This window comes from Zootoca vivipara, chromosome 8, assembly GCF_965207765.1.
Source record: "Zootoca vivipara chromosome 8, rZooViv2.hap1.1, whole genome shotgun sequence".
NCBI classification, from domain to species: domain Eukaryota; kingdom Metazoa; phylum Chordata; class Lepidosauria; order Squamata; family Lacertidae; genus Zootoca; species Zootoca vivipara.
The window spans coordinates 63,920,763-63,948,353 of record NC_142591.1 but is presented as its reverse complement, the minus strand read 5'-3'; the positions used below and the strand labels follow the sequence as shown (position 1 = coordinate 63,948,353).

General features: G+C 44.2%; 1 protein-coding gene across 2 annotated transcripts; it reads right to left on the bottom strand.

The window, feature by feature from the left end:
• Window positions 1-5,795: 5,795 nt before the first annotated feature.
• On the bottom strand, window positions 5,796-27,584 carry NDUFAF6 (NADH:ubiquinone oxidoreductase complex assembly factor 6). 2 transcript variants are annotated; one of them, XM_035124494.3, is made up of 9 exons: window positions 27,353-27,584; window positions 24,517-24,620; window positions 23,274-23,396; window positions 16,775-16,831; window positions 15,708-15,810; window positions 13,617-13,750; window positions 10,607-10,708; window positions 6,646-6,702; window positions 5,796-5,940 (listed from the first exon to the last, which is right to left on the bottom strand). In XM_035124494.3, exons 3-9 carry the CDS (start codon window positions 23,358-23,360, stop codon window positions 5,812-5,814), a joined length of 669 nt encoding a protein of 222 aa, XP_034980385.1. In that variant the 5' UTR covers window positions 23,361-23,396; window positions 24,517-24,620; window positions 27,353-27,584; the 3' UTR covers window positions 5,796-5,811. The 2 variants fall into 2 exon arrangements, with proteins under 2 accessions (XP_034980385.1, XP_060133681.1); XM_060277698.2 differs by having other exon boundaries at window positions 24,521-24,620.
• Window positions 27,585-27,591: the final 7 nt, after the last annotated feature.

The window sequence follows — 27,591 nt, the reverse complement described above, 5'->3', positions numbered from 1 at the left end:
CCCAGAATGGATTAAGATCAACAACCAAGGTATTACTGTACTTGCAGGGCTTGGTGGAGGGGCCCCACTCCTGGTGTAAACCTTGAGTTCACTTAAAGTGGGTCTCCTGGTTACCAACATCAGTATGACTGTGCTGTAATGCAGATTAAAACATATATATATATATATATATATATATATATATATATATATATATATATGGATAGTATTGTGCTGAAGATAATCAAATGTTTTTACTTTCCAAATGCATGTTTTAATTAAATACTGCAAATAGAGAAAGCACAGAGGCTTTTGCATATGTGGCTCCAGGGGGGGGGGGGAGAGATGAGCGATGACAGCGTTGCCAGAGGACAGGCTGACTCACTCGAACAGAAGGGGCTGATGAGTTAATGAATGAACCAAGGAGGTACGGTACAATCGGTACATCCTCACCTGTCACATGCTGCCTACAATGCAATCTAATCTAATGGGAGTTCTATACATCACTCTCAGAAAAGAAGTACTGTAAAATGTTTTATTTGGGGTAGAGCAGCACGCCTTCAAATCTCACAGCTCTGTTGTTGACTATTATAAGATTGTCGTGGCATTCCCCCCCCCCCCCAGCATACTATACTGTATGCAGAATGAGAGGTTATGCCTGAGTGCACTATCAGGGTTTTAGCATATTACCATATGACCTCTATGACCATATAATTGCACATGGTGATTGCAAGCTGTTGTAACTGCTTACATCCTGTTTACTTATTCCTCAGCATTCTCTCTCTCCCTCTCCTCTGCTTACCACACATTTGCTTCCTGACATCACAATAGACACCCCTTTTTTTTCTTTTGCAGCTACATGTCTTCCCATAGCTGGATTTTACGCACCTGCTAGATGTTCTCCATTAGCACTGGAATGTTTTGTCTGCTTTTCCTCAGTATTATATAAGATCCACACACCTTCCACCATTTATTTCTCAAGCCACAAGCTAGTTTCTCAAGCCAAGTTTCTCAAGCCAAGCTAGTTTCTCAAGCTAAGCCAAGGTAGGAGCACACGGAAAGCTGCAATTCTACAGTCAGGCCATTTGTGCTTGCAGCTCAGAATTGGCTAAACTACCAGCAGCTAGCCTCTGGGCCCTCCAGATATTGTTGGTTTGCAGCTCACAAACCAACTAAGGTGGCTGGGGCTGAAAGCAGTTGCAGAGGGACCTTCTGAATGCAAAGCAACTTCTGCACCAGAACCATTCACCAAATTACACATGACCAGAGTGAGGCAGTTGGTGGGTGTAGTTTCACGGAACAAGTGATATGATTATTCTCTTGCATCAGCTAGTGTTTTCACAATATTGGAAGTGGGCTTTTGATTTATACAAAATTAGTTGTCAGGCATCAGCTGTCAAAGCAACGTATTTGATTTTAACATGCACAGCCCAATGCTGAGCCTTCTTTAAAAGTAAGTAAGTGCATAGGGGAGTTTAAAGCCGGAATTATATTAATTGTATTCTTTTTAAACCACCATTTATTCATACTTCCTGGCTTAATTTTTCTCAACAAATTCCCCTGTTGCAATTTGTTATACTTCATTTCTGAGCGATCATATAACTGGAAGGACAGCATCGACTTATCATTGTTCCTGAGTAAATTTCCTACCCCCAGTGATTTTTAAAAGCAGGCTGGGCATATAATACTTTTATTTTTGCTTTGAGCACATATGGAAGAGGCCTGTGTCACTGAAACACTTGCATCCAGTATCTTGGACATTTGCCTCTCCGATAAAATAACTGTTGTTGTTTAGTCGTTTAGTCATGTCCGACTCTTTGTGACCCCATGGATCAGAGCATGCCAGGCCCTCCTGTCTTCCACTGCCTCCTGTAGTCTGGTCAAACTCATGTTGGTAGCCTCGAGAACACTGTCCAACCATCTCATCCTCTGTTGTCCCCTTCTCCTTGTGCCCTCCATCTTTCCCAACATCAGGGTCTTTTCCAGGGAGTCTTCTCATGAGGTGGTCCAAGTATTGGAGCCTCAGCTTCAGGATCTGTCCTTCCAGTGAGCACTCAGGGCTGATTTCCTTCAGAATAGATAAGTTTGATCTTCTTGCAGACCTTGGGACTCTCAAGAGTCTCCTCCAGCACCATAATTCAAAAGCATCAATTATTCGGCGATCAGCCTTCTTTATGGTCCAGCTCTCACTTCCATACATCACTACTGGGAAAACCATAGCTTTAACTATACGGACCTTTGTCGGCAAGGTGATGCCTCTGCTTTTCAAGATGCTGTCTAGGTTTGTCGTTGCTTTTCTCCCAAGAAGCAGGAGTCTTTTAATTTCGTGACTGCTGCCACCATCTGCAGTGATCATGGAGCCCAAGAAACTACCCCATGCTTTATCAAAGACAGTCAAAGCTGCCTCCTTGATGACCAGCACAACATGCTAGTAATTCATCAGACTATCTCTCCCAGCATTGATCACTGGTGGGGTTTGAACAGCCACTGGGTCTCACCTTGATCTCAGCTGTGTTATACCAGTAGCAGCACACCCATCATATCATTTCCTTGTTAAAGTTTAACAGAAAAACAAGCAAAAGCCTAAAAAGCTACCTTACACATCTCAGACACTTTGCCATCTCTACTATGTACTTAGGCTCCGACTGGCAGCGACTGCCCACAGTCTCTGGCACAGGTCTTTCAGATTTTTCTGTTAACTAGAGATGTCAGTGAACAAACTTTTCCTGCATGCACACAACATGCTTTACTACTGCTACTGTGTTTTGACCTCTACCATGAAAACAGTGGTAGTGAACCACAAGGAAGGGTGAGCATATATGGGGGGCAGGGAATAAGATGGAGCCCATGTTCCACTTCTGGGTTAATAGCTGGATCTCCACATTGCAAAAGAAAAATTGAAGCTTAGGAGTGTAGTCTAAATGTTTAATTTGCTACAGTATTCTGTAAAATTCTCACTCTACACCGATAAAATGCGTGCCAGCTTGTGTTTGGCAGGCGGTGTACACATTACAAGTTTAGAATGCAGGTAGGTCATCCCTTTTCTCCCTTTGGAACAATGTTGGTTTTGAGGGAAAGAGTATTTCATAAGAAACAAGATAGGCATGGATTGTGGCTAACAGTCATGTGTACACCGCTTCCCAAGCCAGCAGGAGGAGTACACTGAAAGTAAAGTGAAGGGGCCTAAATCATACCTGGTGCAGGCAAAACATTGGGACACCTGTAGTTTCATATTTGGAGTATTTTTTAAAAAACTCTATGGAACACCTTTCCAGACGAAAGCTCATACCTATGACAAACTTAGTTGGTCTCTAAGGTGCTACTGGAAGGTTTTTGTTGTTGTTTTGTTTCGACTACGTCAGACCAACACGGCTACCTACCTGTAACTAGACCTGTAACATGCACCGATGTCATCTATTGAAAGAATTTTAACATTTAGGCTACAATCCCAACCAATCTGCAAGGATTATAATATCACCTACCTATTTATGAGCCTGTATTTGGGGGAAAGAAAATGATACAGGATTAATTTCTAGCCCAGTGCGCTTTCTTATCCGAAATCATTTTGAAAGTGATTTTGGCCAAAAACAACAGCTATACTTAAATAATAATAAAAAGTTCAACAACGTGTACCAGCCAAAAAAGTTTTAAACTATTCTGAAGTTAAAACAACAGCTAAGGAAGTACTTGTTTCTGCAGGCAATTTTGTTAATGATATTGAAGAGATCAACAGCATTAAAAAAAAACAGTCCTTCAGGGAGACCAAATGCACATGTGGCTTGATGGCAAGGTGTCATGGCATCCTTCAGAATACATCCTCTTTCAAACTAGCGGTGTGCCACATGAAAGAAGCACATCCCTATGCACCTATGAGCCCCAGTGAGACTTGCCTAGTGGGTGCACAGTGGATACTGCTGTACATCCCACTGAGTTCAAAGAAACTTGCTCCCAAATAAATGAGTACAGTAAATATGCATAGGATCGCACTGAAAGTGTACATTTTATCTTTTCACTATAGACACTTGAAGAGTGGGGAACCAATCCAGCTGGGGCCCTCGCTATTCCAGAATGTCAGGAAAGCTCTTCCTCACAAATCGACCAGGATTAGCACATTCCAAACAACGTAGAATAAGCAGTTAAATAACTCCTGCAATTAGCCATTTCAATGAGATACAAATCAGTAGGCAACAATGCATTAAAGCACCGGTCCCCAAAGCGCAGCTTGTAATGGCCTTCACATTAAGTTGTTATTTTGGGATTTTCCAAGTTTCCTTCGGTGCAATAGGCCCTCTGATTGAAACTGCAGTAGGATCTTCCGCTTAGACAAATTCATTATGTGGCACACTGTTCACTTAGAGCACTGGATGATGTTACACAACAAAGCAGCTGTGGGGATTACTTCTGATTAAAGTGGGGGGGGAGGTAAGAGGGGGATTACATGCGGAATTTCATTCAACAACTCAACGATAGCTACAAAGTAGTAAGGTGGAGAAGCAGATAGATGTCTGGGTGAATTGTGTTATACCAAATTGAGATATTTTGCGCATCTGGGGCTTTGCTACAAACTGTTCTACTGCTCATTTGCAAGATACAAGGGCACCAATTCTTCCCTCCACCCCTCCTATTGTGACACTACGGTACCTTCAACTCACTATGGGTAGCTTACATATGAAGGAGGGGCAGCTTTGCTGCAGGAGCAAGTCAGCTTGGTCCCAAATAAGCTTCCAGCCCAGTCCATTTAGGAGAAAGAAATTACTTTCCATATATATTTTTGTAAATAGCATATGGACCATGGCCAGGTTATGGTGTAGTCGAGTGCTGGGGAGCCTGTCGTGTGCCAGAAGTTGTTGAACTACAATTCCCAATACCTTGCTTGAACCATTTGCTATTCTGGCTGGGGCTGGTGGGACTTGGAATCCCACAACTTCTGAAGAGGTTTGGCCTAAACACACATGATGGAACAGGTGGCAAAGCTCTGCAGGTCTGGCTCTGGTGAATGTGGCGCTTTCAAAGACGACATATCGTTCAAGTTAATTGTTTGAGAAGACTCTCCTCTTGTCCTCCTCTTTAACAACCTTCTGACAGATGGTTGCACAGCCATCAGCAAATGCTCAATTAAGGGTTTACTTTTAAGATATTTGTTTTCACTGTTAAATAAATTTAGCAATCCCATTTGGGGGACTTTTATCCACTGTCCGATTGGAACGTTTTGCATTACTTCCAAATGCCCTCTCTGTGAAAGCAGCTACCTCAGGACAGGTCCAGTACACATAAGTGGTACATCCCAACGTTTTGGCAGCTTCTCCAGAATTTGTCTCTTTTTAAAATCTTGTTTTTATTAATTTTTGTAATTTTGTTTTTTATCTGTTGCTATCCACAAAAGGAAAGGCAAGACATGATTTAAATAAACAAATAGCTAGCCAGGGTGTTAAACATAAACAGCACATATGCTAGGAAGTCAGCAGTCAGAGGGGGAGGCAGCTGGCCAATGGGGGGGGGTCGGAGGCCAGGCACCCACAGCAAAAAGTTTGTGGGTGCCCATGGGCCCCTAGGAATTTGCTCCCCTGCCAGCAATCAGTCTAACCTAGAAATACAGCCAGTGTGGTGTAGTGAAGCATGGTGGACATCAATGGGGAGACCTGGGTTCAAATCCTGGTTTAGCCAATAAGTTTACTCTGATACTAGTTCAGTCTAACTCCCCTGACATAATTGTTGTGATCGTAACAGTGGGCAGGGAAGGAGAAGAGGGTTAAAAACTCGCTGCAAGGTGAGTGAGGCTAAAACTCAGCCAACAATAACCAGAAAGAACTCGGAACTCATGTAGAATATACTTTAATATGTTTTTTTCCAGGATCTAATATACAAATGCAAAGGTAGTAAAGTGCTCTTCCTCTGCAAACTTGGATGAAATATATCAAAGTCAACTTTCTGTATTTTATTCAAATAATCCTCAACAGCAACCTGGAAAAGAAATGGATTTGTTGTTGTTGTTGTTGTTGTTGTTGTTGTTATTATTATTATTAAAGTGAAAGGACAAGAGATTAACAGCAGCAATGGATGGGGGGGGGAATCACATTGATGGCAAAAAAAAATCACATTGATGAAAGTTAAGATGTCAAAAGCCAAGCCTGCACCAAAATGTTGGCAGTGTAGACTGTGCCTGATCAAGATAAATACTTTTCTTCCACCCCTCCTCCTGGTTTTCTACCCTACCCCCCCCCTCCCCATGTTGTGCTGGGCATCCACTGAGTATGCTCAGTCTTCACTGGGATTTTTTGGTGTCTGTTCCACTCTCTTTAGCACACTCCAAAGAGATTTTGTACTTTTGCAAACCCTGGGATACTCAAAGCCTGTGGTTTCCTCCCTCTTGTGCAAAAATGGTGCCATTCTTGTTACATAACCAACAGCACCCACAGCCTGAACATTGGCTATAGAGAGAATGAAGCTATCAGAAGCAGCACTGCAGAACACATCAAATTCCGATGTGCATCTAAGAAACAGGAGGTCTGGATTTCAAAGAAGGCCCTGGGGCACACTTGGGGGGGGAGCAGAGCCACCCAGATTACAAGCAGCACCCCGACCTTTCTTGAAGTATCCAGGGAAAGATCCATATTGCCAATTGAAAAGTTATTTTCAAGGGGGTAAAAATGCAGTAGCCCCACTTACGGTATAGAGAAAGGCAGGAAATGCTTTAACAGGAACATTCTTCCTGAAGGACCTAGCCTGCAGACAGACAGAAAAAAACACATTAGATTTCAAGAGGCAAGTCAAAATACTGAGCATACCGCAAGATTTTTCACGAACTGGGCACTGTCATGCCATGCACAACCAGGTTTATCATGTACATCAAAATGTAACAACAGACCCGGGAAAACATGTCAGTCCCTGCAAAATCTAACTGTGCTTCTTTACACTCTCTGTAACCTTTTGACTGCCAGAAACATGATCCTGTAGATTTTCCCTCTTCTCTGGACTATGCCATCACCATAGAAACACAGGAAGTTGTCGCACACCATTAGAACATCGAGCTCAGTATTGTTTACACTGACTGACAGCAGTTCTCCAGGCTTTCAGCCCAGACACAGAGGTCCAGCTCCGAGGGTCTTCTGAGGGCTCCCTCACTGTGAGAGGTGAGGTTACAGGGAACCAGGCAGAGGGCCTTCTCAGTAGTGGCGCCCGCCCTGTGGAACACACTCCCATCAGATGTCAAACAGATAAACAATGATACAACTTTTAGAAGACATCCGAAGGCAGCCCTGTAAAGGGAAGTTTTTTATGTATTTTTAATTTTTGCAGGAAGCTGCCCAGAATGGCTGAGGCAACCCAGTCAGATGGGCGGCACATAAATATAATTTTTTTATTTCAGGCAGGAGTCCTTCATAGCAGTAGCTAGGAATACCAGGAACTGAATCTGGGACCTCCTGTATGCAAAGCAGATGCTCTGAGCTACATCCCGCTCATCTAACAACAACAGCAGCAACATCAACAACATCAGTTAATTTCTATTAGTGCTGTGGTGACAATCCAAGCTTTGAACAATGAAATAGGCCAATGCCTGATCTATGCATGATCAAAGTTGTTGACTCACACTCTTAACTGTGTTGCTGGATGTAAAAGGAAGTTTAATTCTGAATTAATTCATTGGTCGCCACAAAAAACATGGCAAAGAATTGCACTACTCTCAAGCTCTAACTGAGGACCAACCACCAAACACTTTTGCTTGATTTGGAGTTGCCTTGAAGGTTTACAACCAAAATGAGAATATGCTTCACACATCAGCTGCATCCCAGGTGTAAGACGAGCACATTAAGTAATGCAATAAGACAGAGGTGCCATTTGCCCCCCCGACTCAATGGCTCAGGTAAGTAACCAAATTCCAACACACCCACAAGGCCAAGCTGAAAAGAGCACTGTATTTTCTCCTTAAGTGCCAATCTTGGAAGACTGACAGAAGCAGCCAAATGTCAGGGCAAAAGAGCAAAGCCATAATACTGCATGCTCTCTCCCATGCTTGACAGGAAAGCATACAGAGGCTTCACAGCACTGAACTGCTATTTCTGTGCTGGAACACAGAAGAAGACTATTTCAGCTGTCCAGGCAGGCAGCTGAAGAAGCATGAATGACTAGGTTGTGGTGTGTGGGCAGGAAGGACATCAACAAACAACAAGAAAGAGTGGGAAGCAATGGACTCTTCAGATTATTTGCATGGCTGAAGTAAATATTTCAGCGTCATCTGGATTGCAAGTGCAATTTTTTAAAAAAGGTTTCCACCAATCCCTTAAACAAAATCTTAATACAGTGGACCCTCGGGTTACGTTACCTTTAGGTAACGAAACTTTCGGGTTGCGAACGCAGCAAACCCGGAAGTGTATACTTCCAGGTTTCGCCGCGTGCGCATGCTCAGAAGTGCTCTGTCATGCCGTGTGCGTGCGCAGAAGTGGCGCCTGTAGATGCGGACTTTTTGGGGTACGTTCGGATCCCCAGAATGAATTAAGTTTGTATCCAGAGGATCCACTGTATCAAAGAACAATGACTTGCTTGGTTTCTAAGAATCCCTTTGTAGGCCAAGTTCTCCAATAACAGGAATATTTAACATGTCAAAGCTAAAAGACAGCCAATCATTACTGTCATTGATAAAGCACCATCAAAAAGACTACGTCTGAGCCCCAAGGAATTCACAGAAATCAAACTGCTCAAGCGTCCCTAGTCAATTTGCCTTTTCCAATATTGTTATATTTGTTTGGGGTAAAGTATTGTTAATTGCTTTGCCCACCCCCACCCCACCCATTCTTTTTTTTTGAAGGAAAAACAAGTGTTAAGAGATGAAATTAATAGTTAATTGAATTTCAAGGTCTGGCTGACAGCACATTATTTCACTTTGCAAACACAGATAGAAGTTAATCAATCAAGTGACACACAGAACTAAATCAGGATGCTAGCAGGAGTTACAACATTTCCCCCGGTTAAAGTCTGCAATTCTGAGGACATCAAACTGAAAGAAAATCTGAATCATCTTACTCAGAAGGTTCATTTTGCCCCCTGCTGGCCATAAATGAAGATTCTCTAGAACACCAACTTTCATCAAGCTTTGCAGGCACCCATCCATTTAGTTCAATTTGCATTTACCACGGTCAATAATTTCATCCCGGTTACAGCTCAGTATATTGCCTGAAAATACAGTCCAATCTTGCCTCAGTTACCAAAAACATGAACTGGCCCTTCAAAGCTCACTCACTGTAAATCATTTTTTCCCCATCCATTCTCAACAGAATTAACACATAACCTTTATGGATTATGGATTTGTATACCTAGCTATCGCCTTTGTCTGTGTTAGTGGGTGGGTGGGGAACAGGGCTGGGACGAGAGAGGATGCCAATTTATTTAATGGTTTGCTGAGAAAGGAGCCTTCGTCCAACCGTGGAAGCAGCAGCAGAGCAGCTTGCAAGTGGAGACAGGGGGCATCCAACAAAAGTGCCAGCTGAGTCTTCAACAAAAGGCCCTGTCCACACCGCATCGCATTACCGTCAAACAGGACAAGTAGAGACCGCAGGACAAAAAAGAAATGGGCCTCGTGGTTTAGGCTATGCTGCCTGCGCCATTTACAGCGCCTTCTCTTTTGCTGTGTTTTGTCTCGCTCAGTTTGCCACTCGTTATATCGGGTGTTAATGACAGCGCAGGCACCAAGAGGAGCACAAGAAAGCCTGTGCCTCTTTCCATTGGCTTTGCAAAACCTGAAAGTGACAGCACTAATCAGGGATACCACCTGGGCTGAGCTGCAAGACAGCACCAGCTGCTAGTAGGAGCAGGTTTCAGGAGGCATCCCTGCGAAAAGTATCTGAGCAGGTGTCACTTTTGCAGGGGCCAAGATACAGGCCGTGTTGTTCATGCTTTTAAAAACATGTAATTATACTGGGCATTTATAATTTTGAAGGGAAAGCATCTATGGGGGCCCTGATCTGGAACAAAGCCATGCATCAAAAATCTATTGACACCCCCCCCTCCAACCCAACTGCTATTTGCCCCTAATGGGGTTGTTTCCAGCAAAACAGCACCTCTGGGAACAAATAGCAGTCAGGGAGGGGACTATTTCCCCCAGGTTTCTTGAATACTCTGAATTGGGGCTCGAAGGCTGCTTTTTCTTCAAATGGAGGTGGCTCACTTAAACACAGGACTCAGCTATACAGCTGCAAATAAAACGTTTTAAATGTGCCGTAAAGTGCAATATACAAATGTGACCCTAGATGGCAACAGTGAGCTACGCCAAATTCAACGAGAAAAGCAGTTTTTCACAGCGTTTCTCTATGTGTGTGTGGGTTCCACCACACTTTTAAAAAAAACATGAACATTTATTTATGAGAATATTTCCATGGCACCCTATCATAAAATATAGAATATCATAAAATATCCATGTAAGACTTCTGATCACATTCAAAGCTCATTTTTCAGCCCCCATCCTAGGCAAACAGGGTGGGATCCATCGGCTCAAAGCCACCAACAACCAAAGGCTATACTGTCTACCATCAAAATGCTGGATGCTACAAAAGTCTAAAGGGAGGAATTGTTTTGCACAGCCATTGTTTACAATAATGTTCTTACAGAGATACCAGGGGAAAGGGCAGAAACTCACGTGCTCCAGATGTACGTGGGCCTGACTGGCAATGTCATATATTACATCTCTCATTTTCTTCTCCTGATTACGTCTGATGAAATCCTCTTGCGAAACACCATGCTAATACAACCAGGAAGGGGGTGAGGAGGAGAAAACATCACAAGTTAAAAACATTTCTGGTAAATAAATTAGGAATGGCCTGCCTACACAATTGCAGCACGATTATCATTTTTAATTTGGCACTTTCAATCGCATCATGTCAGCACATGATCCCACACTCTTCCTCTCTTATGAAACATCCTCAGGCTTTGCATACCCTGTACAGAAATGTCATTCTACCTGCTTCTGATCAGGCAAAAATAGCAAAGGAAAAATAAATGCTTCAAGTCAGCAACCATTTTTTAAAGAGGGGGCATTTGACAGAGGAAGTGGGGCAGCCTGATGGCTGTGAGTGGCCTAGTGCAGGGACGCCCAACTCCCAAGAGACTGTGATCTACTCACAGAAAAGAACCTGGCTCAGTGTTGAGCTTTCTTTAGGGGAAAAAGGGAAAAACACTCACCAAAATATCAACCAGGAAACATACAGCCTCCCAGAGAAAACTCAGTCTTCTGTTCTAGTGATCATGTGCGAATTGAGGACGGGGCGAGGGGGCAGGGCCGGAAAAAGAGCCCACGATCGACTCAAACCTCCCGGGGATCGACCAGTCGATCGTGGTCGACCGGTTGGACAACCCTGGCCTAGTGGGCCCAATTCAAAGCATTGGCGCTAACATATAAAGCCCTAAACAGCTTGGGAACAGGGTATCTAACAGAGTCCCTTCCCCAGTATTAACCATCTTGGATCAACAGGTGAGGCCTTCTGGGGTTGCCCTGCTGGCGTTGTCGCATGACAGGAATTCCTCATTAGCGGTTCCTCGCTTGCAGCGCATCCTACCCTGGTGAGGCCCACCTGTCTTACCCATTATTGACTTGCAGGGGAAATTTAAAAACACATTCGTTTACTCAAGTATTTGATGGCTGAAAGGCATGGTTCCTGACAGCCCTGAAGTCACCGGGCTGAGAGAATGTGATTGTTTTAAAACTGTTCCTGGAACGTTTTTAAAGATATTGTTCTAGTGGTGTGTTTGGGCTGTTTGGGAAGAAGGGTGGGATATAAATTGAATTATTATTATTATTAATAATAAGTGTGCGCCAGTCACTCCAAGGATCAAGCCAAACCTCCCCACCCTCGAGTGTAAGTTACAACAGAGGCTTCCTGTTGCCCAAGGTCACACTGTGACGGAGGCCAGTTGTGTATTTAACAAAGCACCTGGCTGCTGCAGGAAACTAAGGAAGTCCATTCAGGCAAGTGACTGGGTTGACAGAGAAGGGACAGGCCATTCCATCCCTCCTGCATGGCCAGCATGGAAACTGGCGGGGCAGGGTGCGTGATCCATCTCTCTTCCACCAGCCCTTTGGGTACAAGTGGCTTTGAAAACTAGCCTACCAAGAGGCTACCAGCCCACATTCCCAGCTGGCCTGCAGAGACAGCAGCCCCCCTTCCTCCATGGCCTTTTAGCAAACTAGGGGGTGGGAACTGCAGGCAACTGTGGGCTCTTTATGGCACTAGGTCAGTGGTTCCCCATTGCTGTGGACTCCCTGTTTTTCAATGGCCAAGCCACAGACCCCCACTTTTGAAAATGTCAAAATCTCCAAGGTAGTTTTTTTATTATGTGAACGATGCCACCGTACACACCACTGTACGAGGCTGTGACAAAGCCAAGCCACATGTTTAACTGAAACTGTCACATCTTGCCACCCTGTTTCCCCCTGCTTACCCTTCCTCTGTAGTTTTCCTGTGTCAAATTATAGGTTGCAGGTACGTTGGTAGAGAGGTTCAATTGTGGGGAAGGGTTATAGCTTAGCAGTAGAGTATTTGATTCCCATGCGGAAGGATCCGGTTTCAGCCTGCAGCCTAGGTAGGGCTAGGGGAGACCCCTGTCCAGAACTCTGGAGAGTCACTGCCAGTCAGTGTAGGCAATATGAAACTAGATGGACTATTGGCCTGACTCAGTATAAAGCAGCTTCCTATTACTGGAGGGAATAGTATTCCACACAGATTTTCTTCCCCCTCAACAGGTAGCACTGCACTCCACGGGTATCAGCAAAATATCATCAAGAAGCAATTTGTTCCAAAGATTAAATAAAAAGCCTGCCTTTCACTTCTTTCCTGCTCATTATCAGAACAGAGTCGAGCCACATGACTAAGAGAAGCCCTTTCAAGAAAGGAGCGATACTTGAATGTATGATAATAGAAGTGGATGCTAATAAGCTATCACATTTTACATCAATGCCCTGATCAAATACAGATGCTGTTACAGTACCACATGTCATCTTAAGGGGGTGAAACTTAATTTTTGCAAATTTCTTCAGTGAGGGGGGTCTTTAAAATATGCTTTTGGGTATGAGGAGTTCAAATCTGCTATTATTTTTGTGACTGGGCAACATTTTGCCTGTTAAGTCTATGTTTGATTAAGAAGCAAATAAACTGCTCTTGGAAAGCCAAAGAATTTTAATTTTATCTTCTGAAAGTGTCAGGTAATATAAAATATGTATAATATAGAAATCAAATAATAATATTAATCTGTATTATAAGTACTTGGCAATCATTTTTAATGATTTTTATGAAATTTTATGTGCATTTTATTTACCAAGCAAAACGAAATTATATTACTTGCAACCAAAATATATTTTGAATTCCCAAGTGATGTTACAAACTTTTTAGCACCTCTCATTGTTGGAATGTGAAAGTTGAAAAATTCAATATGCCCTACTGTTACAGTCTGGAGCAAGCTTCCTCAAACTCGCCCCTCTGGGTGTTCTGAGACTACAATTCCCATCATCCCTGACCAATGGTCCTGCTAGCTAGGGATCATGGGAGTTGTAGGCCAAAAACCCCTGAAGGGCCAAGTTTGAGGAAGCCTGGTCTAGAGGGAAAACGCAATTGTGATTACTGCTATGAGTTTGGATCCCAGCTGTATTGCCTTACCAGCATACATATGTCCAAGGGCAGAAACACCTTCCCTCTGCTAGCATGGAACGGAGTCGCTCTTAAGCAGGTTACAATGCCTTGTGCTTTCCCGATGTGACTGGCAGCGTGGTCGGCATGGAGGTCCTTCACACCTGTCCTTGCAGAAACAGAAGATCAAAACCACCTTGTGAATGAAATCCTGAGCAGTTACTGGAAGGCATGCCCATTTGCAAAGCTAAGCAGGGTCCAATATGGTTTGAACCAGGATGACAGACGACAGGTTTGTTGGAAAGGCTGCCGGGGCTAACGCCAGACTGCCCCAGGCTCCAAGAGCTTTCCAGTGGCCCGTCCCTGGCTGCCGCTACCGAGGCAGTCCAGAGGGCCGACAAATACGCAATCCTCCTCCTCTGAGAAGAACACACACGATCCATGCATATTTCAGCAGGAATGAAGAAGCCAAAAGTAGTACTAAAGCTACTTTATTGTAAGGCTAATTACACAGTCCAGTCTCTTGTTTCTCTGCTCATAAAAACTCCAACAGAACAGAGCTAGGCATCTTGCTTCTTACTCCATTGAGAAGCAGAAACAAAAGAAACCAAAACATCACATGATCAGGAGGAGATAACATAGACTTCCTCTCTCATGCTGTAATCACTGTGTGAAAACCAACAGGCACATATGCTGCTGCTGGAGCAGCAGAGGTTATATAAAAATCATAACATAACTCCCCCATTTTTAGGCAACCGATGATGTGAAAGCAAAAGCAGCATCAAGTGACATAAACAATTGTCAAGGTTGAGATTCCTGCATTGCAGACAGTTGGATCAGATGATCCTCAGGATCCCTTCAAACTCTACCATTCTGTGATTCTACGTTCCACCGCACCCAGTGGGAACTCACTTCTAAGCACAAATGATTAGCTGCAAAACACAACTAAAGTCACAAGCAAACAGGAGCTGTCAGAGGACAGAGGATGTCATAGAGCAAACGCGAGGTTTCCCTACTCTACGTTTGCTTAGTGGGAAGTGGGGATCATTTGCAAGGAAGTTCAGAGGGGAGCAATGTTCAGCTGTTCCCTCACCCAGCAATTCTGCCATACAAATGACACACCCGCGTTTGCAAGATCTAAGCAAATGCAGGTTTGGAAAAGTGTGTTTACCAAGGTGGCATGCAATCCCACTGCTGGCAAAGTAGCACGGCTTGGGGAGAGATCACATGCTTTGCATGCAGGAGGTCCCAGGATTAATTCCTGGTAGCTCGAGCTAAAAAGATCAAGCGGCAGATGATGGGAGATGCCTTTCCCCAAAGCCCTGGAGAGCTGCTGCCCGTCAGAATAGAAACTTGGGTCTCCAGCTATTGTTGGAGCACCTCCCATCATCCTCGACCACTGGTCCAGCTAGCCTGGGATGACGGGAGTTGTAGTTCATCAATAGCTGGAGACTCAAATTTGGGAACCCCTGGAATAGACAATACTGAGCCAGATGGGCAAATATCATTTCAGCATTAATATTAGAATATTTTCAACACAAAGATTCTCATTTTGTATTGATAGTAAATACCAGGGCTAGTCTCCAAAGACTGCCCTTAAGACCTGACAGTAAAAACAAAACCTTTTATCCTTATGATTTACCACTGTACCGGGCAATGCCTAGGACAATGGTAGGCTCATAAACCAAGAGCTCAACCCCTTCTTTTGCTACACTTCTTCCATGCAAAACAGCAGGAATTAGGTTCTCTGTGTAAGCAATGAGAAATATGAGTGCCTACGAGACAACTGAAAAATCATGAGCGAGGTGGCTCCAAAAGCGGAGGCTGAATTCACTGTACCATATTTCTCTTGTGCTAACTGCAACTTTTGTGATTATAGTGCTGTGTGAAATCAAGTGTCAACACCAAGTCTATATATATATAAGCCAATTTTTCAAAAAATGCTGATATGCCTCACCAGCCTTATATCTGCACCATATATCTAAAGCACATGGCTTGCCCCAAAGAATCCTGGGAACTGTAGTTTGTTAGGGTGCTGGGACCTGTATGCTACGGTCCCCAGGAATCTGCACCCATTGATAAAAGGCTATTGACAGACATGGCAACTAAAGAGGCACTTACCAAGCATTTCCAACGTCAAATAAAGGATAGCACTTTGGGTGTTTTCAGCATATGCTTCAAGCTCACCGATATCCCGATAGGCTCTATCATCCATGTTTTTTTCCTAGGAGTTTGAACACAGAAAACAAACACTGGGCTAAGTTGGTTGAATGGATTGCTGGTCTCAAAGCAAACTCTCATCACGGAAAAATAGCGAATAGAGAGCAACAAACCACAATCCCTGCTTCAGATGAAATGGGAAATCAAGGCTTCCTGGTTCGTTTTATCCTGTTCATTACAGGAGAGGAGCAGAACAGGAGCAAACAGGCATGCTGCTCATTCCCAATAAACATCACAATACGCCAAGAAGTATGGCTTGTCATTATGTATGAACACAGCTATGGTATGAGGTGGGCTTAATTCGAAACTAATCATAGCTCTCATCGCAGTTTAGGGCTCGGGGGGGTGGGGGGTGGCGGCGAATAATGGGTTGTATCCAATGTTGCCTAACAGAGTTCCAATTGCATAACAGGACTTCTCCTTCCTGTCCCAATGCACCACCCAAACCTGCTCCAGTGGATCTCCCAACCCTCTAGAGCAGTGGTTCCCAACCTTTTTTTGGCGATGCCCCACCTAAGCATCTCTAAAATCCTGGTGCTCCCCCCACCCCCAGTGACATATAATTCTTATTCTTCAAAAAGGGAATTCCTATTCACATGGAGGAAGACTAAAAGGCCATTAACTTGGTCTAAACAAGCTTCCATATTGCCCCCCATAAAAATCAAATTTACCCACATTGGTAAGCACGGCTCTAGAGCAAATTTGGAGGGTGTGAGGAAGGGATGTTTCATTGCACAAGTGGAAAAGCAGAGCTGGATACAAACAATGACTGTAACTCAAATGTAAATACGGTATGCTCATTCATAGTATAACGAAAAATCCTGTATAAAAACTTTATTCCTATGTGGAGGGGGTATTTTGTTTCCCACAGGCTTTCTGGCAACACAAGAACACAGGCTTTCTGGGCAGAGAATCAAGTAGAATAAAAACTCACATGGATGAACATTTTAAATGGGGAAAAACCTTACCCTTTCATCAATAATCTTCATAAGCCACCTTTTGGTTAACTTTTGCCTCTTGATTGCCTGGAAATGATGGAACACAATGTAATCGTTTGAGAACAAGGAAAAGCCAAACCAGAATATAGTTAGGTCAGAACAGGGAGCACATGGGGAAGAGCAATATTGACAATACCAGCTTTTATCAGAAGGTCATATTTTATTTGCATGTTGTTTTGTTCTCATGCGTCTTAAAGCTACAGTACTACTGATTTATAGGAAGTTCCCTTTCCATCATCCTATCATATAAATCAGCCACTAAATAAAGGATTGTTTCTTTTTAAAAAAGGAGGAAAAAAAGCCAAACCTTTCCCCATAATCCTATTTACTCCAGAGAGACATCTTGAACTCATCAGGTTTTCTGCCAGATGCGTAGCTTAAATTGGGATTTTAACATTAACATCCAAGCTAATTTAGAGAAAGAATGGAGAGTGAAAGCATGGGCTGAGACAACTCTCTTGCTCATCAGTGATAGCGGCTGAGTGAACTATCAATTATGACAATAAGAGATAAATATCAGAAGTATTGATTATTGCACCACAAGCTGCTGGTGAATGCCAACCAAGATATTAAAGAGACATATCCTATGAGCATCCATGTTCACCTCTGTAAAGGTGAAGAAGTGTGCATGCACACGAAAGCTCATACCAATGACAAACTTAGTTGGTCTCTAAGGTGCTACTCGAAGGAATTTTTTTTTATTTTTTGTTTCTGTAAAGGAAGACAGACTCTAACATGATACTGCTGTCATGTTATGTTGTTTCTTTTTGTGTTAACTGGCTTATACCCTGTTTCTCATATTTTAAGACATACCCATAAAATAAGCCATAGCAGGATTTTTAAGCATTCAAGGAATATAAGCCATACCCCGAAAATAAGACATAGTGATAGGCGCAGCAGCAATGCTGGCCGCAGCAGCAGGAGGAGGAAAAAAATAAGACATCCCTTGAAAATAAGCCATAGTGTGTTTTTTTGAGGAAAAAATAAATATAAGACATGTCTTATAATATGAGAAACACGGTATTTTATGATGTTTTAAAATCATTGTTTACGCTGCGGTCATTGGAGCTTAGTTTTATGGGGTAAAAGGTAAAGGTACCCCTGACCATTAGGTCCAGTCGCGGAAGACTCTGGAAGGAGCCGGCGTTTGTCCGCAGACAGCTTCCGGGTCATGTGGCCAGCATGGCTAAGCTGTTTCTGGCAAACCAGAGCAGCACACAGAAACACCGTTTACCTTCCTGCCTGAGCGGTACCTATTTATCTACTTGCATTTTGACATACTTTCGAACTGCTAGGTGGGCAGGAGCTGGGACCGAACAACGGGAGCTCACCCCTTCACAGGAATTCGAACCGCCAACCTTCCGATCGGCAAGCCCTAGGCTCTATGGTTTAGACCACAGCACCACCCGCATCCCTTTTTTATGGGGTGGCATCCCCTAAATCTGCTCCGGAGGGTTGGATGAAACCCGAAAACATATTCAGGGGGGGTGCTGGGAGAGGAAGTTCTGCTGTGTAGTGAAAACTGCTTGCACTAGCAGAACTGCTTAGCTGCGTATCACCCACAGACGTTATTTTATTCTGTAGTTAATATTGTAAGCCACCTTGGATGAGCGATGGCCACCAAAGGAGGGATGTAAATACAGGTACTTTTATAAGCAAAAAACAGACTTGGAGGGTAGGGAGAGAAACTTTATCTTGGGCTCACTGCAAGTTGCATATGAAAATCAGGAACCCCAGGGAGTTGCAGAAAGGGTATCCTGCCCCCTTTACTTTTTTCTTTACAACCCCCTCATAAGAAGGCAATCTATTTTGATGTGTGCTATATTATAATCTGCTTTAAGGTGCCTTGGAGATGATTTGATCAAAAGGCTAAGTATAAATCTTGAAAACAAATGCCGGGAAAGACACAATAAAGACTGGCAAGCAGAGACATGATTTTTTAAAAATAAAAATAAAAATAATCTGTGTGTCAGAAAAACGTGAATTACACCCATTTTAGAAGTGTATAAAGTCTGGTACGCCAACCAGCTTGGAGGAAGAGTTGGCCCCACTGCACAGTAAATACTTTGACTAAACAATAAAATGCTTATCAATAACACATGCAGAGTATCAAAAATATGGTGCGCAATCTGCAGCAGCAGAAGAAATGTTAATTGCTTGAATAACACCACTCTTCTGAGAGACTCTCTTCCCTCTCTGACTCACAAAAGAATAAAGTTATGACTCATCTATAAGGGGCACTCAGAAAAACAAGTCTGGACAAGTCCATAGCCAAAAAAAAAAGTATAGTAAACAAGCTGTACTGGACTTGGAAAGGGAAACAGGGGACAAGAGCCAAGCTCACGAGGAAACCATTGAAAAGGAACTTGGCACAATTATTCCCGTCCCTTCCTGGAGGGAGACACCAAGGACTGGAGAGAACAATAAGCATTCTGCCATCTGTTGAAACTTGTACACTAATACATGGCAGCAGCCTAGTAGAGTGGTTAGAGTGTTGGATTAGAACAAGAAAGATCCAGATTTGAGTCCCTATTCAGCCATGACCTTTTCAACGTCTCTCAGCCTAATCTATTTTTTCAAACACACACACACACACACACCATTATTTATATTTTTCAGATATATATATTTCACTGGTTTTACAATCACTTTGACATTTTAAAACTTCCTTCCCCTTATTTCTGCGGTTCCTAATTTTTTTTTTTAGTATCTTCTGCATATTCAAATCAACTTTTCTTACTCATTTATTTATCTTCTTTAAATATATACTCTTATGTAACTGCAGGTTATAACAGTAATCCTGCCAGTGTTTTTATCTGTTTGAAAAATTATCTGTAAATATTCAACAAACCATTTCCAGTCTTGCATGAAAAGTTTGTTATCTTGATTTCTTATTATTATTCCGGTAAGTTTCGCCATTTCTGCATATTCCGTAAGTTTGTGTATCTCAGCCCAATCTACTACCTCATACGGTTCTTGTGTGCATAAAAGGGGAGGGATACTTATGTACCAGAGATCTTTGGAGAAAGGGAAGGGGTTTAATTGGGGAGGGGGCATCCCTCTTCAACCAGGCCTTTGGGGTTACTGTTCTGTTGCTTCTGTTTTGAGTATTTATTTGTGCTTTTACCTTGTTTTTATCTTGCAAACTGCCCTGAGATCTTTTGATGAAAGGCAGTATATAAATCTAATAAACAGATAAATAAGAGGCATGTGTGGAAATGGATGCTCTGGAAATGCTTCTCTGAAAATTAATCCAAAGCATGCATAATCCTCTCTACAAGAGAGCAAGGAAGGAAACCTTTAGTACTTTCGAAGACTATTCTGCTGATTGGCCAAACCCTCCTCATATGAACAACTGGCCCTTTGCACCCCTATATCAGTTATGCCTTTAAACAAAAAGGTGTACTTAAAAAGAAATCAAGATTAATGGACAGACAGATAAGCATTCACACTAAAAGACAGGAAGTCTGCCAGAAGCATAGTGGGAAGTCTGCCAGAAGCATTGTGCAGAACCCAAGACAATGCCTGATTTGCTGGTATATATTCCGTTGCGGAGCCAAGCTCACCTTGTGGTTGAGGGACACAATACAACATCTTTTTTTCATACATCTGCCTTTACCCGCAAAGTAGTATAGAAACTTGAATATCTAGCCAATAAAAGCATTCTGCACTGAAGATTTGATCACTCATACAGATTTGATTATTCTTCTATTATTCTTGACTTTAATACCATTTACATACATTTAAAAAGCAATATGGCCAGCTTTTATAGTAATTGCTTTCTAGTACAACATTGGATTTAAAACACTGTATATTGACATGCAAGTTAATTAACTAGGAAGCAAGTTTCATCTTTTTAAAAACAACAACAACAACAACAACAACTGGGTGACTGTCAATAAAGAATGCTTAGAAACACAGCCTTAATCTACGGTACTCCTGAACTGCACCAGGTGGAGGTCACATTGATTTCAATGATTTCAAATTCACACCTGTGTTTTGTAATTTGGTTGCAAAAGCCATAGCTCTATGGCAGGCCATAGCTCTATGGCAGGCATCCCCAAACTGATCTAGCCACAGTGATCCATGCGATGGTCACCTCTAGGCTTGATTATTGTAACTCGCTCTACGCGGGGCTGCCCTTGAAACTGACCCAGAAACTCCAGCGGGTGCAGAATGCCGCGGCGAGGCTCCTTACGGGGTCCCGGCCGCGGGATCATATTCATCCAGTGCTTTACCAACTGCACTGGCTCCCGGTGGAGTACAGGATCAGGTTCAAGGTGCTGGTTTTGACCTTTAAAGCCTTATGCGGCTTAGGACCCTCGTACCTACGGGACCGCCTCTCCCGGTATGACCCACAGAGGACATTACGGTCCACAAATAATAACATATTGGAGATCCCAAGTCACAAGGTGGTTAGGCTGGCCTCGACCAGGACCAGGGCCTTCTCAGTACTGGCCCCGACCTGGTGGAACGCTCTGTCTCAGGAGACTAGGGCCCTGCGGGATTTGTCATCTTTTCGTAGGGCCTGCAAGACAGAGCTGTTTCGTTTGGCCTTCGGACTGACGCAGTCTGACCCCACGGTTACCCTCCCCTAGGGTTTTATTTATAATGGTTTTATCTTATTCGTAGATTTTTAATTTTAAAATTGAATTTTAACATTGTATTATTCTGTTGTTTTAACTGAATTGTTTCTTTTATATTTGTGTTGATATTATTTGTTGTTAGCCGCCCTGAGCCCGGTCTTGACTGGGAAGGGCGGGGTATAAATAAATTTTTTTAAAAAAACAAACAAACTGCGGCCCTCCAGATGTTTTGGCCTACAACTCCCATGATCCCTAGCTAGCAGGACCAGTGGTCAGGGAAGATGGGAATTGTAGTCCAAAACATCTGGAGGGCCGAAGTTTGGGGATGCCTGCTCTATGGCAAACCACAAGCATCAGGGTCCAAGTTCAATTCCTGGTATCCCCAGGTAGGACTGGGAAAGATTTCTGTCTGAAAACCCTCGTGAATTGCTGCCACTATGGTGTTTGATGGTCTGGCTTGGTAGAAGGCAGTTGTTTTTTTACTGTTCCTCTGAAATTTCTGGGAATCACGTTGGGGGGGGGGGGACTAAGCCAGCCTTTGGGAAGGGTACTCTGCTCACCAGTGACATTTGCCACTGATGAGTGGATTTGTGAGCATCTAGAGATCAGCAGAAGTGTCTCCTTGGCCATTTCCCCTCCAGATTGGCAGGTGATTTCGTGGAGAGCTGCTTAACTTTTAATCTACTTCACTTAAACCAGATGAATCATTCTGCAGATTTCCTAAATTGGGGTATCTAACTTTTTTCAGCCTGATAACATTATTGTCCCATTGCAACCCCTCTGGGGCAGATTCTAGCAGCAGGTGTGGCCACACCACACTCTCTCACACATGCAAGCACGCATCAAAGCAGACACACACCAAACACAGCATTCACTGATCAGCAGAGGAACGGGTGGGATGGTAGCAGTAGTAGTAGCAGTAGCATTTTACTCCACATCACAGCCCTAGGCTGGGTGGAAAGGTTTTAAACCATTCTGCTAAGCCCCATGGAATTACCCACCAGCCCCTGACCCAATTTACCATTTCCGGCCCTGAACAAAGCACCTCTCGTCTACTTGCTGCAATCAAGAGCAGGTTGAAGGTCTCCAGAAAGAAGAAATTACACCCCAACCTGCGGCAAACGATTCCTTGCTGTTTCTCAGGGCTCTCAATGACGAAAAGTAGGGGTGAGGTGGGGGACTTCATTCAGCGCTGCCAATGCCACCATTGGCTTGGTGGGCCTGGATCTGGCTTGTGGGCCAGTGGTTCACTGCCCTTGATTTAGATCAGGGGTTCCCAAACTAAGGCCCGGGGGCCGGATGCGGCCCAATCGCCTTCTAAATCCGGCCCCCGGACGATCCAGGAATCAGCATGTTTTTACATGAGTAGAATGTGTCCTATTATTTAAAATGCATCTCTTGGTTATTTGTGGGGCCTGCCTGGTGTTTTTACATGAGTAGAATGTGTCCTTTTATTTGAAATGCATCTCTGGGTTATTTGTGTGGCATAGGAATTCGTTCCTTTTTTTTCTTCCAAAATATAGTCCAAGTCTGAGGGACAGTGGACCGGCCCCCTGCTGAAAAAGTTTGTTGACCCCTGATTTAGATGCTTGAAATAAAGCAGGCCCAGGGTATCTGACTGAAAAATGCTGAGCTTAACAGGTCAGTTAAAATGCCTGGCCTAATCTTCCCATAACTTTCCAATGCAAGAAAATACCAAAATTCCCACTCAGAGGCAAACCACAGCTGTGCTTATGTTTCCTCTTTTAAACATCTGCATCACCTTGAATTCAAGCTGCTTGGACCAAGTGCATCAAAAATGGCTGGTTTGCCAACAGCATGTCCCGAAAGATTAAAAGAATGGCGAGCACACGTGAATTGTAGTACAAATATATACTTCTTACCTTCCACAGCTCTACGGCTACTGGCTGTTGTGGTGGGTTGTCATGATACATGTCTTCCACAGCCTTCCTCCAAAACTGTATCCTCATCAAGCCGATTGTCTTCTGAGTTACGGATTCTTTAATCTAGAACAGCAGCGATGTTATGTTGGCAGTGAATGATGCTGCAATGTATTGATCTTAAAATAATCAAGCCAACATTTCTTTCTTTGCGTATACCCAATTCCTTGAGTGCCACCTGCTACATTTATTCACCGCACAATCAAGCTGGCTATCAGCACTGCACAAAACAAAGGTTTTAGACATTACAAAGGGACAGTCCAGATCATAGAATCATAGAGTTGGAAGGGACCACAAGGGCCATCCAGTCCAACCCCCTGCCGAGCAGGAAACACCATCAAAGCATTCTTGACATATGCCTGTCAAGCCTCTGCTTAAAGACCTCCAAAGAAGGAGACTCCACTACACTCCTTGGTAGCAAATTCCACTGCCGAACAGCTCTTACTGTCAGGAAGTGCTTCCTAATGTTTAGGTGGAATCTTCTTTCTTGTAGTTTGAATCCATCGCTCCGTGTCCGCTTCTCTGGAGCAGCAGAAAACAACCTTTCTCCCTCCTCTATATGACATCCTTTTATATATTTGAACATGGCTATCATATCACCCCTTAACCTTCTCTTCTCCAGGCTAAACATACCCAGCTCCCTAAGCCGTTCCTCATAAGGCATCGTTTCCAGGCCTTTGACCATTTTCGTTGCCCTCATCTGGACACGTTCCAGCTTGTCAGTATCCTTCTTGAACTGTGATGCCCAGAACTGGACACAGTACTCCAGGTGAGGTCTGACCAGAGCAGAATACAGTGGTACTATTACTTCCCTTGATCTAGATGCTATACTCCTATTGATGCAGCCCAGAATTGCATTGGCTTTTTTAGCTGCTGCATCACACTGCTGACTCATGTCACGTTTGTGGTCTACCAAGACCCCTAGATCCTTTTCACATGTACTGCTCTCAAGCCAGATGTTGTGAACTCCGACTCACAGACAGAATGGCCAATGGGAATTGTGGTCCACAACTTCTGGGTGACATCATGTAGGCTACCCTTGCTGCAGCCACTCAAGAAAGAGATGTGGGGTACATTATGGAAAGTTCACTGAACAGATCAGTGTAACATGGAACTGGAAAAAGGCAAATTTAAATGTCACTTTTTAAAAAAGAATTCAACATTTTACTAATGTATAATTTAATACCTGCCTGGGCTAGTTCTACATTGAAGGCTCTCAGGGCAAAAGCAGAGCGACGGCACTCTGCAGGCAACAGTAACGAACAGAGGAACCCTTCATAATCACGTTTCCTAGAGAGGAAAACAAAAATAGATACAAGCGTTATGTTCCACTACAAGCTCAATTAAACAAAAGCAAAGTAAATACAAACTTTCCCCAGTTCAGGGAAATCATGATGCAATTTCAAGCACTCTTCCTGTCAAGACCACCCACACATACATTAGCAAACAAACCCCCTGTGGGAGAATTTGTGGTTTAAACTTAGAACCCATGGAGATGTTTGCAGTTATATTCCCCATCCAACCGCTCCTGCCTAGAACACTGCCATTCAATCAGCCCTTGGAAATACAGGAAGTGGTCTTATACCAAAGGAGACTATTGGTCCATTTAACTTATTATTGTCTACACTGACCGGTAGTGGCATTCCACTGTTGCATGAAGGAGTCTCTTTCAACCCTACCTGGAGATGCTGGGAATTGGACCTGGGAGCTCCTGCACGAAAAGCATATGCTCCTCTTTCAATCCCTACACTGGCTTCCTGTTCAGTCCAGGGTGCAGCAGAAACTCTTTGTTCTTACGGCATCTCTATGCTGTCTTATCCCAATATAATGCTGCCAAAAACCTTTGCTCCTGCTCTTTCACCATTGAAAAAACATAATCTTCTCCCAGTGACCTCTGCTTCCTTCTCCCTGTCCCCCCTGTATCAATTTTCAGGCTGGAAGTTCCATAGGGCAGGAATCTCTTCTACTCTATAAAACAGGGGTCAGCAAACTTTTTCAGTAGGGGGCCGGTCCACTGTCCCTCAGACCTTGTGGGGGGCTGGACTATATTTGGGGGGGGGGAGAATGAACGAGTTCCTATGCCCCACAAATAACCCAGAGATGCATTTTAAATAAAAGGACACATTCTACTCATGTAAAAACATGCTGATTCCCGGACCGTCCGCGGGCCAGATTTAGAAAGCGATTGGGCCGGATCCGGCCCCCGGGCCTTAGTTTGCCTACCCATGCTATAAAAGGAGCAGTGCACACTCATACCGGTAGTAGACTTTTACACTACCAATGCTGAACTCTGGGCTGCAGTGCTATGCAACGTCAGGGGTTCCCAATACTATTTTAAAAATCAGCGGTGTGACAGGATTGGGCATTTTCCTCTCACTCCGTAATTATTTCCATCAAGTTTTGGGGAATCACTTGAAAGCATATCATGGACCACTAAACTAGCAATATTGCAGAAAATCACTAAAAAGAAGCAGCAGCAGCAGAGATTATACTGTATACAATTCTTCCACCTGCAGTATGGAGTGGTGGCAGTTCATTCTACCACTTCAGCACTGAAGCCTCCTGCCTTTTGCAACATGAGACAGAACAGAAAAATGGCTCATTGCCACTAGACCCCAAAGTCAAGGTGAATAATCCAAGGCTGCCCAAGTAATTTTGGCAGCCAAGGTGGAAAATTCCACAAACACCTCCCCCAGGGAGTAAAACTACTGTAACAATCAATTACAGTACATAAGTAGCAACTTGCTTCACCCTAAATCAGCCAGCCTCAAGCCAGCATTTCGCCATCTCATTCTGCTGTACGTGTTTTGAAAACTTTGATTCTAAAGAAAAGCTGTGCCTGCCTTTGTTCATAAGAACATCGGCAGCTGTTTCATTCTGAGTTAGGATTTCATGCCATGGTCTTGCAGCCCCACCTGGAGATGCTGAGGATTGAATTCAGGACCTTCTGCATGCAAGACAGATGGCTCTACCACTGAGATACTGCCCTTCTCTATCAATCTCACTGTCTGGTAGGTTAGTTCAGATGCAGCATCAACTAGAGAGCGAAGAACTTCTGACAAAGCTCTTCACAGAGCAACAAACTTTATTAAATGACTTCTGGAGTAAGGATTATGGTGTCATACAAGGACTGGGGAAACCCAGTTTCAGGTCTCCACTTAGCCATGGAGCTCAGTAAGTGAGCTTGGGCCAGTCAGCAGCAGCTGCCAGGCTAACCCAGCTCACAAAGTTGTTCCAAAGCAGCCATCACCAACCTGGTGCCCTCCAGATGTTGACCCTGACCATGACCTGGGTCCAGCAGCTCACTAACAGCCAGCACATTGCTTTTGAAGGTAAGCATAACATGATTCCCCATCTTGTCCAACACATTGCTTGGGCAGAGACAGCATTCTGTACCAGCTACAGCTTCTGGACTGCTTTTAAAAAGGAGGCCTGCATAAAGTGCATTCATTGCAGTAATCCAACCGGAAGGTTAACACAGCTTGGGCGGGCAGCCAGTGTGGCCTAATGGTTAGAGTGCCAGACCAGGACCCGGGGAAGCCCAGAGTTCAAATCCCCCCCCTCTGCCACGAAGCTCGCTGGGTGACCTTGAGCCTGTCACTGGCTCTCAGAATCGTTGTGAAGATTAAAGGAGAAGCGGACAGAACCATGTTCATCCACCTTTCGCTCCTGGGAGAGAGAAAATGGAAAATAAATATTAACTCCCACCAGGCCCAGCCAGCACATCTGGAAGGCACCAGGCTGGATAGAATTGGGGTGGGCTGGAGGGGGAGACACCATGTGCTCCACCAGAGGCGACCCCCAAGGAGGGAATGTACACGGGTCTCCCTCTTTTCACACGATCGCAGCCCAAGGTCGAAAACCCTCCTGGGGGCCCCGAGCAGGCAGCGCCGAGTGCGCTGCACAGATCACATGCACCAACAGCACATAGGCACCAACATATCATCGGAGCGTTTCAAAAATAAACGAAACGAAATTTCCGAGCCGCGAGTAGGAGGAATCTGGGCGGGGCAGCGACTCACCGCAGCAGCTCCATGCAGTAGCGCTCGCCTTCCCCGGCCCCCGACTGGTGAGAGGCAGCGGCCACAGCCGGCGCGCCCCCTCCGCAGGCGGCGGGGCAGAGCAGCCGGCTGCGGCCTGCGAGCGGACCTCGGAGCTGCCAAGCGGAGGGAGACGAACGCAGCCCTCGGCCCAGAGCCGCCGCCGCGACTGCAGCCACGGCCGCCGCCATTCTGCTCAAGCCCCGCCCCGCCTGTCAATC

What these genes read in the sequence shown, in the direction of transcription:
- NDUFAF6 (XM_060277698.2), bottom strand. Translation starts at nt 27,561, where the DNA reads ATGGCGGCGGCCGTGGCTGCAGTCGCGGCGGCGGCTCTGGGCCGAGGG. An exon ending in TACTGCATGGAGCTGCTGCG is followed by an intron (nt 24,621 to 27,352) that starts GTGAGTCGCTGC and finishes TTTCCTCTCTAG; the next exon opens with GAAACGTGATTATGAAGGGT. An exon ending in CCTTGGACATATGTATGCTG is followed by an intron (nt 10,709 to 13,616) that starts GTAAGGCAATAC and finishes TGGTTGTATTAG; the next exon opens with CATGGTGTTTCGCAAGAGGA.